Source organism: Hylobates moloch, unplaced genomic scaffold (assembly GCF_009828535.3).
Source record: "Hylobates moloch isolate HMO894 unplaced genomic scaffold, HMol_V3 SCAFFOLD_23, whole genome shotgun sequence".
NCBI classification, from domain to species: Eukaryota; Metazoa; Chordata; class Mammalia; order Primates; family Hylobatidae; genus Hylobates; species Hylobates moloch.
Window position 1 is genome coordinate 31,418,257 of NW_026652298.1, and position 15,281 is coordinate 31,433,537.

Consider the following 15,281-nt stretch of genomic DNA (forward strand, 5'->3'; position numbering starts at 1 on the left):
GACATTGCTGTGTGGTTAAACACACAGTCAGAGAAATACATTGAGAAGGGAAGTACCGTGAGCTTTGGGGTAAAATTTACCAACTTTGAGACTACCCCTACCTACCAACACACTGTAACCTGGGCAAGTTCATTTTTTAAACCACTTGGAGCCTCAGTTTCCATATCTATAAAATGCGAATAATAATTGGCAACTCATAAGGATTAGAGGAGTTAAGTCACATGGAGTCCTTAGAAATGGGACTGGCAATCAGTAAGTGCTGAATGAACAGAAGTTTAAGGCAGCACAACATCTACATGGTGAGTACAACATGTGTGATGGCCATCATTATTATTAGTTTGCTTCTTACCTCCTTGAGAGTGACAAAAGGACACTTTCCCTTCCATTTCTTCTGAGGTCAAACCTTTTGAAGCCGAGCTTTCTGTTCTTTTGCATAAGGGGACCCTGCAGACTTCATAGGAACAAGAAAGCCCCCACAGGCCGGGCATGGTGGCTCACATCTGTAGAAATTCCAGCACTTTGGGAGTCCGAGGCAGGAGGATCACCTGAGTCCAGGAGTTTGAGACCAGCCTGGGCAACATGGCGAAACCCTATCTCTACAAATAACACAAAACTTAGCTGGGCGTGGTGATGTGCATCTGTAGACCCAGCTACTCAGGAGGCTGAGGTGGGAGGATTGCTTGAGCCCGGGGAGGTCAAGGCTGCAGTGAACTGAGATTGCACCACTGTACTCCAGCCTGGGTGATAGAGCCAGACTGTGTCTCAGGAAAAAAAAAAAAAATAAAAGGGCCCCACAGCCAGCAGGGCAGCTTGGATGGTCTGGCCACACCCCCCATCACCACCACTGAGAAGTTGCCTGGGCAAAAAATCACCGGAGGGCCTAAGATCTGCGTCATTGGCTCAACCTGGACGAGAAGAAACCCACTCCCAGAAGCCCGCAATACACATTTCAGCTTCCTGCCTCCCTAAGACCAAAGCCTGCACCTTAAGCACTTCCTCTTGGGTGATCAAGGATTTGCAGCTCACAATGGACTTCTGCCTCCATCCCCCCACCATCTGAGTTCCCAAAAAGCTCTGGGGAGAAGGCAGATTAGAGTGTTATGCCCATTTGAGCTTGGAGGAGGTTCACATGCCTCAGTGAAATGGCTTGTCCAACGTCACGTGGTTTAGGAGCTTGCATCTGAATTCTGGCTGTGATGCCTTAGCCAAGACACTTGACCTCTCTGAGCATCGGTTTTCCCAACATTAGATCTGGCGAATGAAGATTGCCTTGCAGTCCACCACTTTGGGAGGCAGAGGCAGGCGGATCACTTAAGGTCAGGTGTTTGAGACCAGCCTGGGCAACATGGTGAAATCCCATCTGTACTAAAAATACAAAATTAGCCAGGCACGGTGGTGTGCTTCTGTAATCCCAGCTACTTGGGAGGCTGAGGCAGGAGAATCGCTTGAACCTGGGTGGCGGAGGCTGCAGTGAACCAAGATTGCACCACTGCACTCCAGCCTGGGCGACAAAGTGAGATACCATCTCAAAAAAAAAAAAAAAAAAAAATAGATTGTCCTGCAGGATCTTCAGAAGGCCAAGGGGGGTTCTGTGAGGGGTGCCAGCTACGTGGGAAGCCTACAGTCAAAGGAAGCCCATTACATTAGGGGATGTCAAAGCTGAAACTCAGGCCCAAGACTCTGGGTTTCCCCACAACGCCACAGCTGCCTCCCAGTCACACCAAGATCTTCTTGAATCTTGGCGTGGTACCCTCCTCTATCCCCAGAGCCAAGTTTCCTATGTCTATAAATGCTTAGGAAGTGCTTCAAAGTCCCCTTCATTGGACTGTTTCTCCAATCCACAACGCCAGAGCGGGGTGGAGGGAAAAGATGGCCCTGATCATCCCATGGCAGGAGACAGAGCCCTTTAGCTCGTCTTGAGGGCAGGGACCGCATCCCTCTAGCTCACCTCCTCCCAGCTCTCAGCATGTTTCCGCACATGGCAGCCTCTCTTCATCCGTGGCAATGATACAGAACTAGAATTCACTGTGCCCAGCAAGTGCCAGGCACCAAATGACGTGCCTCGTAGGCATTACCCTATTTGGTCTAACTTACACATCAGCTATTTGTGTTCCTGTTTTTCAGATGAAGAGACAGGCTCAGAGAGATTAGTGAGCTGAGATTTGAACCAAACTACCCATCTCCAAAGCCTCAGCCCCTCTATAGCCTTTTTGAGTTGCTCTTGGCCCCCCACTACCCTGGCGAGGGAAGACGTGGGTGGCAAGACAATTTCTCCTCTTGAGGAGCCATCTGGGGGCAGGGCAGAGGCGTGGTCTGTGTCTTTTTGGTAAATGGGCAGTATTTTTAGAAGGTCCTCTTTGAAACTGTGCTTCCCCCTGGGACACCACCTTCCACATCCAACTTGAGAAAATATTCCTGATCTTTTTGCCATCAAAAATCCTTTTTGGGGTTCATTTTCATCCCCACTTCAGACTGCATGCAGGATTTGAAAGGCTAATTGTAGACGCTAAACAGGTGTCTGAAATAACAATTCATTTCTCTCTCCCCTGAGGGAAATCAAGTGTTGCCGGAATGTTCTAACTCAGACTTAAACTATCTGAAGATCAGTGCATGCATCTCTTCTGTGCACAGCATAACATTCCATCTCAGCTGGTGGGAGACGAATGGGAGCTCAGATGGTGAGCTCTGGGGTGAAATTTCCCAACTTTGAGATTATCCCTAGTTACCAACGCACTACAATCTGGGCAAGTTCATTTTTTAAACCACTTGGAGCCTCAGTTTCCTTATCTGTAAAGTGGGGAATAATAATAATTGGCAACTCATAGGATCAGGGCAGTTAAGTTGCATGGAGCCCTTAGAAAGGGGACTGGCGACCAGTAAGTGCTGAATGAACAGTAGCTGAAGGCAGCACAACTTCTGCATGGTGAGTACAATATGTGTGATGACCATTTTTATTATTAGTTTGCTTCTTACCTCTGTGAGAGTGACCAGGGGAGATTTCTTTGTGTCTGGGCCTGTGCTAGATGCCTTGCATTTACTATTCTGTTTCAACTGTTAACGGCAACTCTGGGAGATTGGTGTTATTACAGCCATTTTACAGACGCAGGCGCTGAGATCACATCCAGTTCATTAGATGTTTTCTTCCCAGAGGCGGGGAGTCTATCTGCAAGGGAGAAGGAGGCTCTTTTGCTACCCCTAAACGCCTCCAGCACTGCTCTGAACTGTGATTAAAGAGCATGAGAAGGAGGCCAGGGGTGGTGGCTCACACCTATAATCCCAGCACTTTGAAAGGCCGAGGCTGGCGGATTACTTGAGGTCAGGAGTTCAAGACCAGCCTGACCAACATGGTGAAACCCCGTCTCTACAAAAATACAAAAATTAGCTGGGCATGGTGGTGGGTGCCTGTAATCCCAGCTACTTGGGAGGCTGAGGCAGGAAAATTGCTTGAACCTGGGAGGCGGAGGTTGCAGTGAGCCCAAATCACGCCACTGCACTCCAGCCTGGGTGACAGAGCAAGACTCTGTCTCACAGAAAAAAAAGAAAAAAAGCATGAGAAGGAATACTTCCCTAGTCTTGACCATGAACTTCTCCTTCTGAGGAATAATGGGAAGACCTCTGAACTGTTTGCCTAGAGACATGGTTTGAGTTTCTGCTCTGCCTTTGATCCTGAGTACATTACCTTCGCCCTCTGAGCCTCCATTTCAGTGAGTGTTGGAGCCCCTTCAATTGAGTCTTTTTGAGATTCTCATTCCTCATTGCCTGGCAGTCTTCTCCTTTTCCTTTCCCCGAAGGCCCCCCCCAACACCAACCTGCTCCCCAGCCTCATGACAAGCTGCTTCCGGGGGCCAAATGGTGTTGGGAAGCCAGGGGCCTAGGAATGCCTATCTACCATGACCAGACCCCAAACAGCTTCTTTGTGGGGATAATAGCTCAAATGAGTTCCGCTTTTGCTCATGCACCCTGTAGTCCTCCAGATAAACTCTAAGAAACGTCTCTCACTTTTCCCCTCTGAAGCTGTAAAACAATGATTTAGTGAGCACTCCATAAGAAAGTCACCGAGCTCAGTTCCTTACGGGCCCCAAAGAGGCTTGCCACACAGTCCCTGCCAAAGAGGCTTGCAATGTAGACCCAGATGATATTTTAGGAGAGAGACAATACATAATAATAGCATAGTGGTTAAGGGTGCAGGCTCTGGGTTCAAATCTCAGTTCCACACTTGCTGTGTGACCTTGCAAACGTTACTCAACCTCTCTGAGTCACAGAATCGACTGCATTTTGTTGGCACAGTGCTTACCTCACTGGATTGTTGCGACTTGCCTAAATTGACTTAGCGAGTAAGTGGTACTAAGATGTAAACTCCAAAAATAAAACAGCAAGGTGCCACTTGATACTGTACAACTGGCAAAAGTTAGACATCTGGGAAATGCCAAGTGTTGGTTACACATGTTTGTGGGAATGTAGATGGATGGGGCCGCTCTGGAGAACGACCTGGCATCATGTAGAATATCTAAGGATATGTAGATCCTACCACCTGGCAATTCAGCTCTTGGGTCTATATATCCCAAAGAAATGCTCCCAGAACTCCCCAGGAGAACCCATCTGAGTATGGTTACTGCTGTGTTATTTGTGGTGACAGAGAGTTGGAGGTCACCTCGGTGTCCATCACTGGGGGTGTGGACAGGTGAAAAGTAACCACTGCACTCCACAGAGAACAATGTCCGTGATTAGAAGCAAAGACCAAATGCATCAGAAGCAAGGCAAGTAGATCCTAATAACATAGTACGGAATGCAAAAGTAAGAAACTGTGGCCAGGGGCGGTGACTCAGACCTCTAATTCCAGCACTTTGGGAGGCCGAGGTGGGTGGATCACCTGAGGTCAGGAGTTTGAGACCAGCCTGGCCAAGATGGTAAAACCCCATCTCTACTAAAAATAGAAAAATCAGCCTGGGTGACACAGTGAGACTCCACCTAAGAAAAAAAAAAAAAAAAGGCAAAACATGTTTTATAAGAGCACATACAAACAAAGATACACCTGAAATGCATTAGAATGGGCACCCAGTATGGGAAATGGGGACATTAATGAAGAGAAATCCCTCGTGAACCAAAGATCATAGTGTACCATGACCTGGGCTGCGCTGGGCAGTTAATAGAAGGTTTAAAGGCCCAAGGGTTGAAAAGAAAAGAAACAAAGGAGGATTCATGGGGTGAGGTTGGTACCTCTGTGGCTCACCAACAACAGGGCCTGCACAGAGCCTGGTACCTATAGATGTTCACAAAGAAACAAACCTCTGCTCTTTCCACCCCATAGGCTGTCTGGGGATGGCTTGATTTGTGCCCAAGAGCCCAGGGTCCTGGGGGAGACATAAGAACATGCTGGACTTGGAGAAGGATGGGGGAGGAGCTGGATGTAGAAGAAGAAGAAGCCCCTCGCTCTCCAGCCTGCTGTTTGCAAACCAAGTGTAGATATCCCAGGAGAATGAGACAGAGAGAGGACTTAAGAGAAACGACTGGTCTCACTCAAGACTTTCACTTCCTGGAGTGGCACGAAGAGGTCACAAGAGACGGAGAGGAAACTAAGGCGTGTAGCAACACTGCAACGCTCAGGGGCTTATGGGCCTGGAAACAGTTGCAGGATCTGATCATTTGTCCTTAAGGCAGGGAGACTGGAAGACGTGTGTGCATGTGCGTGCATGCATGTGTGTGCATGTATATGTGCGTAATTGGGGCAGGAGATCAGATGAGCTTCATGTCAGGAGAGGTCTGGAAATATTGCTATTGGTTGGCTCTAAATCCCCTTTCTGACCTGCAAGCTCCTCAGCTGTGCCACAGGGGCTTGGCTGCAAAATCAAAAGTTGAATCCAGTCGATAGGCCTACTTGTTTTGTTTCCCAAGTCAATATAAGTGTGTGTGTGTAAATTACCATCACGATATCTCTATATAGAGAACACACAGTTGTTGCTAGAGGCCCCACTACTTCCTATTGCCTTCTGCCTGGACACATTTTACATCATTATGGCCCCTTCGGTATTTGGATTTGCCACCCTTGGCTGGGAGGCCCTTGCAGGTCCCAAGATAATGGCTTGGGAGGGATGAGTGACTGGGGCAGGGAGAGGCAGGATTCAATTCTGTCCTGTCCTGCAACGGAATTCAGGTGTACATTAGGGTCTTTTTCTACAGAGGGTCTTGGAGGGGACTGGCCCTGCGTACCTAAACAGGCCAGTTCCACACAGAAAAGGAGCAGGAAGCACTAAAGTTGCAGCATCCGGGGTGTTGGGTGCACTTTCCCAGCTCTGCTGCCAGCTCAGATGGAAAGGTGATTAAGAGGTAAGCTGTCTGAGATCACACCTGTAATCCCAGCACTTTGGGACGCTGAGGAGGGAGGATGACTTGAGGCCCGGAGTTTAAGACCAGCCTGGGCAACATAGTGAAACCCCATCTCTTCAGAAATAAAAGATACAAAAATTAGCTGGGTGTGGTGGAGTGCCCTTGTAGTCTTGGCTACTTGGGAGGCTGAGGCAGGAGGACGGCTTGAGCTCAGGAGCTTGAGGCTGCAGTGGGCAATGACTGTACCACTGCACTCCAACCTGGGCAACGGAGTGAGACCTTGTCTCATAAATGAATGGATGAATGAATGAATGAAAGAATGGTAAGCTCTCTGGGAACTGTGGGATGCAAAGAGCTGCTCCCCGCTGACATCTGCCTGCTATTCCTTTTTGCCATCCCAATTCCAGCACCCTTGAATGGATTTCCATTGCAGCTCCCTGCCCTTTGGGTTTGAACCAACCAACCTCTGGCAAACAAAGTAACTTCAGAGCAGGAAAGCTGAAAACAAAGCAAAATTGGCTCCAATTCCTAGCCAAAGGGCTTCTCAGCAGTTAGAGGCAGGTTAAAGAAAGAAGGACCAGCTCAGTCATGTAAACGGCGGTGTTTGCAATAGCCTGGTGGGATGGAATTGACTCAGGGAGTCATGAGACCTGAGATCTGGGCACTGCTCTGCTTCTGAGAGGCTGTGTGACTTTGGGCAAGCCTGTTCCCCTCTCTGGTCCCCAGGGCCCTCATCTGTTAAATAAGAGGGTCACACAAGAGCAGTGGTTTTCAGATGAACTTTTACATGGATCCTAAATTCCTGAACAGGTGAAGAGAGAGTGCTGTGGTTAAATAGGATTGCCAGAGGCTCCATTACCCCCTATTGCCTTCTGCTGGGACACATTTCACATCATTATGGCCTTTTTGGTTCTTGGGTTTGCCATCTGGGGCTTAGAGGCCCTTTTCAGGTCCCTTCTAGCTCTGACTTCTGGAAAGATGATGGCTTGGAAGGGATGGGTGATTGGGGCAAGGAGAGGCAGGATTCAATTCTGTCCTTGAAACCTCTCTTGCCTAAAATAAGCTGCACAGAGTACAATTTGAAAACACAGCTCAGCCTGGGCATGGTGGCTCATGCCTGTAATCCTAGGACTTAGGGAGGCCGAGGTGGGTGGATCAGATCACTTGAGCCCAGGAGTTCGAGAGCAGCATGGTCATGATGGCAAAACCCCGTCTCTACAAACAATACAAAAATTAGCTGGGCATGGTGGCGTGCATCTGTAGTCCCGGCTACTCAGAAGGCTGAGGTGGGAGGATCACTTGAGCCTGGAGAGGTCGTCAAGGCTTCAGTGAGCTGTGGTTGTGCCACCGCACTCCAGCCTGGGTGACAGAGTGAGACCCTGTCTCAAAAATAAATAAAGTCATGAAAATAATAAAAAATAAATAAAAACACAACTCCACCAAGTGAAAGAAGCCAATCTGAAGAGGCTACATACCGTATGACTCCAGCTATTTGTCTGAAAAAGGCAAAATGATGGAGATAAAAAGTCGGCGGTTGCCCAGGATTATGGGGGAGAGAGGGAGGGATGAATAGACAGAGTGTGGGGATTTTTAGGGCAGTGAAATGAGTCTGTGTGATACTATAATGTCATATACATTACATCATATATCTGTCCAAACCCACAGAATCTACAATACCAAGAGTAAACCCTCATGTAAACAAACCATGGACCTTGGGTAATAATGATGCATCAATGTAGGTTCATGGATGATAACAAATGTATCAGTCTGGTGCTGAGTATTCGTCATGGGGGAGGCTATGCCTGTATGGGAGGACAGAGGGTAGAGGAGGGATGTGAAGGTCTAGCTTCCTTGCTGTCCCAGCTTGAGTGCTCCCTGTGGGATTGGCTAAGACCTCTATTGTGACTGCATTGCCCCTCAACTGCTGCTGCTTCCCAACCCTGCTTTCTTCCCTTTTCCTTCAGGTGTTCCCTCCTGTGAATGTCCCCAGTAAACCTCCTACATGCGAATCTCCGTCTCCTACTTGGCTTCCCAGACAATCTGACCTGAGACAACTTACTTCTATTTTTCCTCCAAGAGGGGCCTGGAAATCCTACAGAACCCCACAAAAGACACCACAGATGCCCTCTCTGAAAGTTCAGGCAAGCCACCTCTCTTCTCTGGGTCCCCATTGAGGACACTGACCTCATAACAACTTGGAGAATCTTCAGACTCAAATGAGCCATCATCTCCAGCTTGTGCGTTTGCCAGTAAAGGGTAAAGTTATTGTGGGTGAAGGGCCTGCTGGTCCCAGGATGAGAATGAAGATGAGCTGTATGAGCTGCAGCCAGGAGACCTTCAGTCTCTGTCCAGAATGCAGGGTTGGGATAAGAGTTCCCTTCCCGACTTGCCTGGTCTGTCCCTGCTCCAGTAGCCTCCCCTCTGCATGCCACTCCTAAGTGCTGTCAATGACCTGGAAAGGAGTCCAACAAGTTTTTCCTGGAAGGGAATCTGACCCTGGTGCTGGGGTAGGGGGTGGAGTGATGAGGATCTTGTGACTGCAGTTAGCAAAGCCAGGCCCCACTCTTTAGTTCTGACCCATCTGGCTCTACTTAACAAAGTACCCTCCCGCCCCCCGCCTGAGCACTCTGCTGGGTGCTGGAGACCCCAAGATGAACCATGAGCCAGTCCTGCTTGCTGAGATCTGACTACGGAGTCCAGCAATTGGCAGGCTTGGCTGTGAGTGAGAATTACCTGGGAAGGATGTTAAAAACACAGCGTCCTGGGCCTCACCCCCAGTGGCTCTATTCAGGGAGTCTGCAGCCGGGCCCAGGAATCTGTATTTTCTTTCATTTTTTTTGAAACGGAGTTTCACTCTTGTTGCCCAGGCTGGAGTGCAATGGTGTGATTTCGGCTCACCGCAATCTCCGCCTCCTGGGTTCAGGTGATTCTCCTGCCCCAGCCTCCGAGTAGCTGGGATTACAGGCATGCGCCATCACACCTGGCTCATTTTGTATTTTTAGGAGAGATGGGGTTTCACCATGTTGCTCAGGCTGGTCTCGAACTCCTGACCCCAGGTGATCCGCTGGCCTCAGCCTCCCAAAGTGCTGGGGTTACAGGTGTGAGCCACTATTCCCAGCCTGGAATCTGTATTTTCAAAATTTTATTTTTATTAATTTACATATTTTTTTTCCAAAAAAAAGAGCCTGCTCTGTTGCCCAGGCTGGTCTCGAACTCCTGGTCTCAAGCCATCATCCTGTCTTGACCTCCCAAGGTGCTGGAATTACAGGCATGAGCCACTGCACCAGGCCCCTTTCTTAATTCTTATATCTTTCCTTCCTGAAGTCTCTCAGCTGCCCTCTGCTGCCATGCCCTTGGTCTAGTAGTCACCAAACCCTCAGCCTAGAGTTTACAATAGCTTCCAGGTCTTTCCTCTCATCCGGTTTCCCAAACTGCAGGCATTTGTCTTCCATCTTTACAATTTTTGGGGTCATATTCACATATCACCTGTTCTACAATTTACCTTAGTATTTTTCTTAAATTAACTTTTTAAAGAAACTTAATAGACCGATTTTAAAAGAAAGCTTTCTAGAGTTGAAAGCAGGGAGTCAGACAGATATTTGTCCACTCATGTACCCAGCAATATTATTCACAATAGTCAAGAGGTAGGAAAAACCCAAGTGTCTATCAAGAAATGAATGAATGGATGAACAAAATATGGGATATCCACATATTAGAATACTATTCCGCCATAGAAAGGAATTACACATGGCATGACATTGATGAACCTGGAAGACATTATGCTAAGTGAAAGAAGCCAGGCACAAAAAGACAAATATTGTGTAATTCTATTTAAAGGCGGTGTCTAGAGTAGCCCAAAACATAGAGACAGGAAGTCGGAGTTACCACGAGCTGAATGGAAGGGGCAGTGGGGAGTTATTGCTTACTGGGTAGAGTTTCAGTTTGGGAGGATGAAAAAGTTCTGGAGATGGATGGTAGCGGGGGTTGCACAATAGTTTGAAATATTTAATGCCACTGAATTGGACATTTAAAAGTGGTTAAAATGGTAAATTTTATGTTATATGTATTTTACCATGATTTTACAAAAAGAAAACTTTTTTCCCATGTATAAATGGAAGAGCAAAACCAAACCAACAGTATCACTTGTGGTTGAAAACGAAACAATATTACTAAAATAATGTCAGCTTCTCTACCACTTTGTTAAAAAGAAATCTTAGCAAGCATTAGGGCACTGTCAAACATCAGGGAAGATCAGAGACCTTGTCCTTGATGTCAGAAGGATTGAAGGAATCTGGAAAGTATCCATGTCCTTCCTATGAGAATCGGTGGTAACTAATGCCCCTTTCTGAACTGTCTTTTGACTGTGTGTGTCTTGGTCTTTGGAAACCTCCCATCTGCCTATGCTTTCCTCTCTGACTTTTTTCTCTCTTTTTTTTTTCCCTGAGACAGTCTTGCTCTGTTGCCCAGGCTGGGGTGCAGTGGTGCAATCTCGGCTCTCGGGTAACCTCCGCCTCTCGGGTTCAAGCGATTCTCATGCCTCAGCCTCCCAAGTAGTTGAGATTACAGGTGTGCACCACCATGCCCAGCTAAAACACAAAAAAGTGTTTTAGTAGAGATGGGGTTTCTCCATGTTGCCCAGGCTGGTCTTGAACTCCTGGCCTCAAGCAATCCACCCGCCTCGGCCTCCCAAAGTGCTGGGATTACAAGTGTGAACCACTGCGCCCGGCCCCTCTCTGATCTTTCTAAACAATCCCTTTAGGATCTATAATAATTATTCCCAATGCATGAATATTCTTTGGTGGTTTTCTAAAGTGCTTTTTCTGTACACATCAGACACCATCAAGCAAGCTCTCGTGTTTTATCCATTTTACAGATGAACCTCAGAGAGGGGAAGTCACTTGTCAGAGTGACTCAAGGCAAATCTGAGGCTAAGCCCAGAAGCTTCCTACCTCCCTCCAGCCACTTCCCTGATTGCCTGGAACTGATCCAGAGTTTCCTTGGGTTAGTTTTCTGATTCTGCTCTTCTCCAGGTATCTGAGGCTGGGTCTTAGGACATGAAACCAAGCCCCAGCCATCAGACACACTGGGTATCAACAGGTTTCTCTCTGACTGCCTGGGCCCTGCCCTGCGTTTGTGGAGATTCACATCTGCTTGCTGCACTGGACTGGGCTCTCAGTAGACCAGGGTTCAAATCCTGCCTCTGCAAACTGCTTGCTATGTGGCATTAAGGAAAACAAAACAAAACAAAACACCTCCTGGGACTCCTTTTCTGATAAAGGTTTTGTAACAGGGAAAGAGTAAAGAGATGAGACCACATCAGCCCCTCCCAGTGTCTCTGCCTCGAGGGACTTTTGCACCACAAACGAACATTGGAGTCACCTGGGATAGATGGTTTAACCTGCAGGGTCTCAGCCTCACCCCAGGCCTAGCCAACAGGGCCTGGGGGTGAGCCCGGGAACCTGCATCCTAAACAGGTTGATCATCCCAGGTGATGTTCATGTGTGGGGAGCCTGGGATTCCCCACTCAGTCATCTCCGAAGACCCTGCCTCCAAACGTTCTGAGATTGTTGGAGACCAGCTCATCACCTAAGGCAGCCAGGGGTTTGCAAGGTGATCATTTGTTGGAGTCAGGTTCCTTTGACTCCTCTGTCTCCAAGAGGAAGAAGTGCCTCTTTCCTTAATCTCACTCCGGAGAAGTATTTATTTATTTTTTCTTTGGAGTGGGGAGCAGAAACGGAAGACTTCCTGCCAAAGTTAGAAACTCCAGGCTGCGACTGGGGAGGGAGCCATGCCTTGAACTTCTAGGTTTTTGCCACGTCTCCTGTGCCACCTAGGGTGGAGAGGGGCTGTGGGACTCAGGAGGACCGCGGCTTTTAAGAGTTCCAGACTAAGCTAAGCATGGTGGCTCCCATTCCGGCTTTCCTGGACCCCAGGGAGACCCAGTCTCCCACTCCCACCCCGGCATTCACACGCTGGCTTTCCAGGGCTCTTTAGCCCCTCTCCTTAGAGGGTGTGACTCAGGGCCCCAAAGCGAGATAGAGAAGTGAGAGATCAAGAGATCGGTTCAGTCCGGGGGACCCCTCCCCCACCCCTCCCCAAAACACACGCCTTCGCCAAGATGTTCAACGAGAGTTGAGGACTTCTCCCATCCTCTGGTTAAAGGTTTGGCTCCCTACTGCCTCCCTGCGTAGGGGCCCCCGCCCGGAGAGCCCAATACCCAAGATTCCAGAGTTAGAGCAGGAATATGACCTAACACGGAAAGTGAAGCTCAGAGAACGGCGGCCCTGGTCCAAGGTCTAGCGTACAAGAAGGGCGCGGACCTCTGCAGGATCCCGGGCGCGCGGAGTCGGCCAAGGGTGGCCAGGGGCGTGTTTCTGCTCCGCGCTCCCCGTCTGCGCTCCAGTTTTTCTGCAGAAGCTGCCGCCAGGCTTTCCTGCCACCCGCCCGAGGCCCCGGAGCTCTGGGCACAGCAAGCCAAGCTCCGGGTTCCCGGCTCCCGGTTCCCGCGCAGAGTCGTTCCAGGAATGCTGGAAACGAGGTGTTTCCCGGGCCTACATTTTGCGTATTCCACCCCAACTCCTCCCAGACTTGCTGTGTGACCTTGAGCAAGTAGCTGACCGTTTCGGAGCCTCGATTCTCAGCCCGACGTTAGGGGCTACAGAGGAGACTTTGGTCACCTACCGCTGTTCCCCCGGCTCCCGCGCGCGCTGCTGGTGGCCTCTCCCTCCCGCCAGCTCTGGGGCCGCCGCGAGTCTGTGGCAGCTCGTCCCCTCCCTGGTCATCGTACCTCCCCGCCTCCCCGCAGTTCTTTTTCCCTTTCACTTTCTTTCTGAAGCACTGGGCTCGGGCCAGGCTGTGGAGCAACCAGGCACCTACTGTGGCCACCACGTGCTTTATCAGAAGTGGCATCCCAGCTGCCTGCCTCCAGTCGGCTCCTCACAGTGGCCAGCCCCACTTCGGGGAGAGTCCCAGGCCCGGGCCAGGAGCCAGGAGCCAGGAGCTAGGGAGCCACTTGGGCAAGTGATCTGCAAGTCCTGAGCTGCAGGGAGCTTGTCCCCACCCCTGGGTGGGTCTCTGTTTCTCTCCAACTCAGTCCAACCGTGAAAGTGGCAAACCACCTCCCAGGGCACACGGCCCCTGAGATGAGCTAACTGAGTTATTCACTCCTCTGATGCTGGCCCTGGGGAGGAAGAGAAAATCCCTCAGTTACCTTCCATGGATGGAACACCTGTGTTCCCATGACCACACCCCCGGCGGTGGCAAGAGCCCTGCCCGTCCTTTTCAGAGGTCTTGGATTCCTCCTGGGTCCTCCAGGGCCTGAGACCTTGAGGTGGTCACTTTCCCTTTTCAGGCCTGAATTTCCTCATCTGGAATTGAGGGACGGGGCAAAGTCACCTCTGACTTCTCCCCTAAAACACTTTCCCGTAGCAACTTACGGCTGCACCCAACAACACCAGCAGACCTGTCATCAGTCTCTGGGTTCAGAGCAAACCATACATTTCAGGGGAGTCTGAGAAAAGGGGTACCACCCCTTTAACCATCCAACAACAGCAATGCCAATAAAATTGAGCTCCTATGATGATATTCAGTTCCTACAAAATACTGGACACTGTGCTAGGTCCCTCGTCATTACCCTGTCATACAGGCTTTCCCACACATCCATTTTACACTCCGGGAAAAGCGACTCAGAGAATGTAAACAGCTTCTTCAGGGGCACACCCTTCCCAGCCAAGGGTGCAGCTGCCATGCTGCCTTCAGAGCCGGTACCAGGTGTCTGCGCTGTGCTCTTCCCACCATATGTCCCCCTGTCCCCTGCCCCTTTTCAAACAACACCATTTGGAAACTGGGAGGAGGGCAGCATCCGCCAGCTCTCCCCAGCTGCCGAGGGCTCAACAGCTGCACCTCAAGGCTGACTCCAATTTTGGTTTCCCTGCTTCTCTGGGGATGGAGCAGAGTCTGGCAGAGGTCCCGTCCTGCAGAGGCACCCCTCAGTATTTACCCAAAGGGAGATGAGAGGACCTTGCTGTGGGCTGAGCCAGGCCAGCATGCTGAGAGTTAATGACACACTGCCCAAAAGTCTGACTTCTAGAACCTTTCGGTGCTGATACAGGGTTCACACTCCAGACAGCTGAATGACCTGAAGTTTCCCTCCGGTGGAAGGAAATAGACAACTCTTTCACATCTTCCAATGGCCTGCCCCAGCCGGACACAGACTCGTGTTCCCATCCTCACCCCCATCCCCAATTCGGAATGGTTTCTCTGTTTATCTGGAATGGCAGGACCAGGTGAGACCGCACTCTAAATTAAAATGCTTTCCCGGCCCTTTTACCTTGGGGCTCTGACAGGTAGGACCCAGCAGGGTGTGGAGCCAGGCAACGCATGGTGTAGGAATCCCAGCCAGGCAGCAGCTCCCGGAGTCTGGCAGCCCCTCCTCGTGCCCTCAGCTTCCCCAAGGATGCCTTCGGATGCCCAGCTCAGAAGCACACAGCCTCATCACTAGCCTCATCACTAACCAGTCACCAGTCAGGAGCCCGCCAAGCTAAGCCAACATGCAAAGAAACAAGTGAGGGACCATCAAAAAAACTCTCCCTGCGAGGTGGCCCCAAGCAGTCAGATTTCTGTTTCTGAACGCCCTCTAATTTTCCCACACTCCCTTAAGCCCTCCCCACACCTCTGAAATTAATTTCAGTTCCTTACTGTGGATTGAATTTGAAGACAGAAGTTGCACAGAAAGTCTGTTGGGGGAACCTGCAACACTCTGACATTCAGAAATGATGATCACAATGGAACCGCACTGGTGCCAGCTGCCAATATCTGCCACCTTCTGCAGGATGCGGCCAGTATCATAGCGCCCCCCCCAAATGCCTCAAGACAAGCTGAGAGCCTCTGCTGGGGACTTCTTAGATGCCGCTCCCCTCTACCATGCCCACTCCCACACCAAATTGCCCTGAATTTCC

At 49.9% G+C, this 15,281-nt stretch overlaps 1 protein-coding gene across 4 annotated transcripts in view; it reads right to left on the reverse strand.

Annotated features, from left to right (window-relative positions):
* The window catches only part of CIITA (class II major histocompatibility complex transactivator), a 47,966-nt gene extending 33,128 nt beyond the window's left edge, over nucleotides 1-14,838 (reverse strand). For 3 of the 4 annotated variants that reach the window (XM_032144574.2, XM_032144575.2, XM_032144577.2), the window contains exon 1: nucleotides 14,654-14,816. In XM_032144574.2, the coding sequence (XP_032000465.1) occupies nucleotides 14,654-14,705 (52 nt within the window). In that variant the 5' untranslated portion in view covers nucleotides 14,706-14,816. Of the gene's footprint in view, nucleotides 1-14,653 lie in introns of all 4 variants that reach the window. The other variant, XM_032144573.2, reaches the window with a different exon arrangement.
* Between the last annotated feature and the right edge of the window lie 443 nt (nucleotides 14,839-15,281).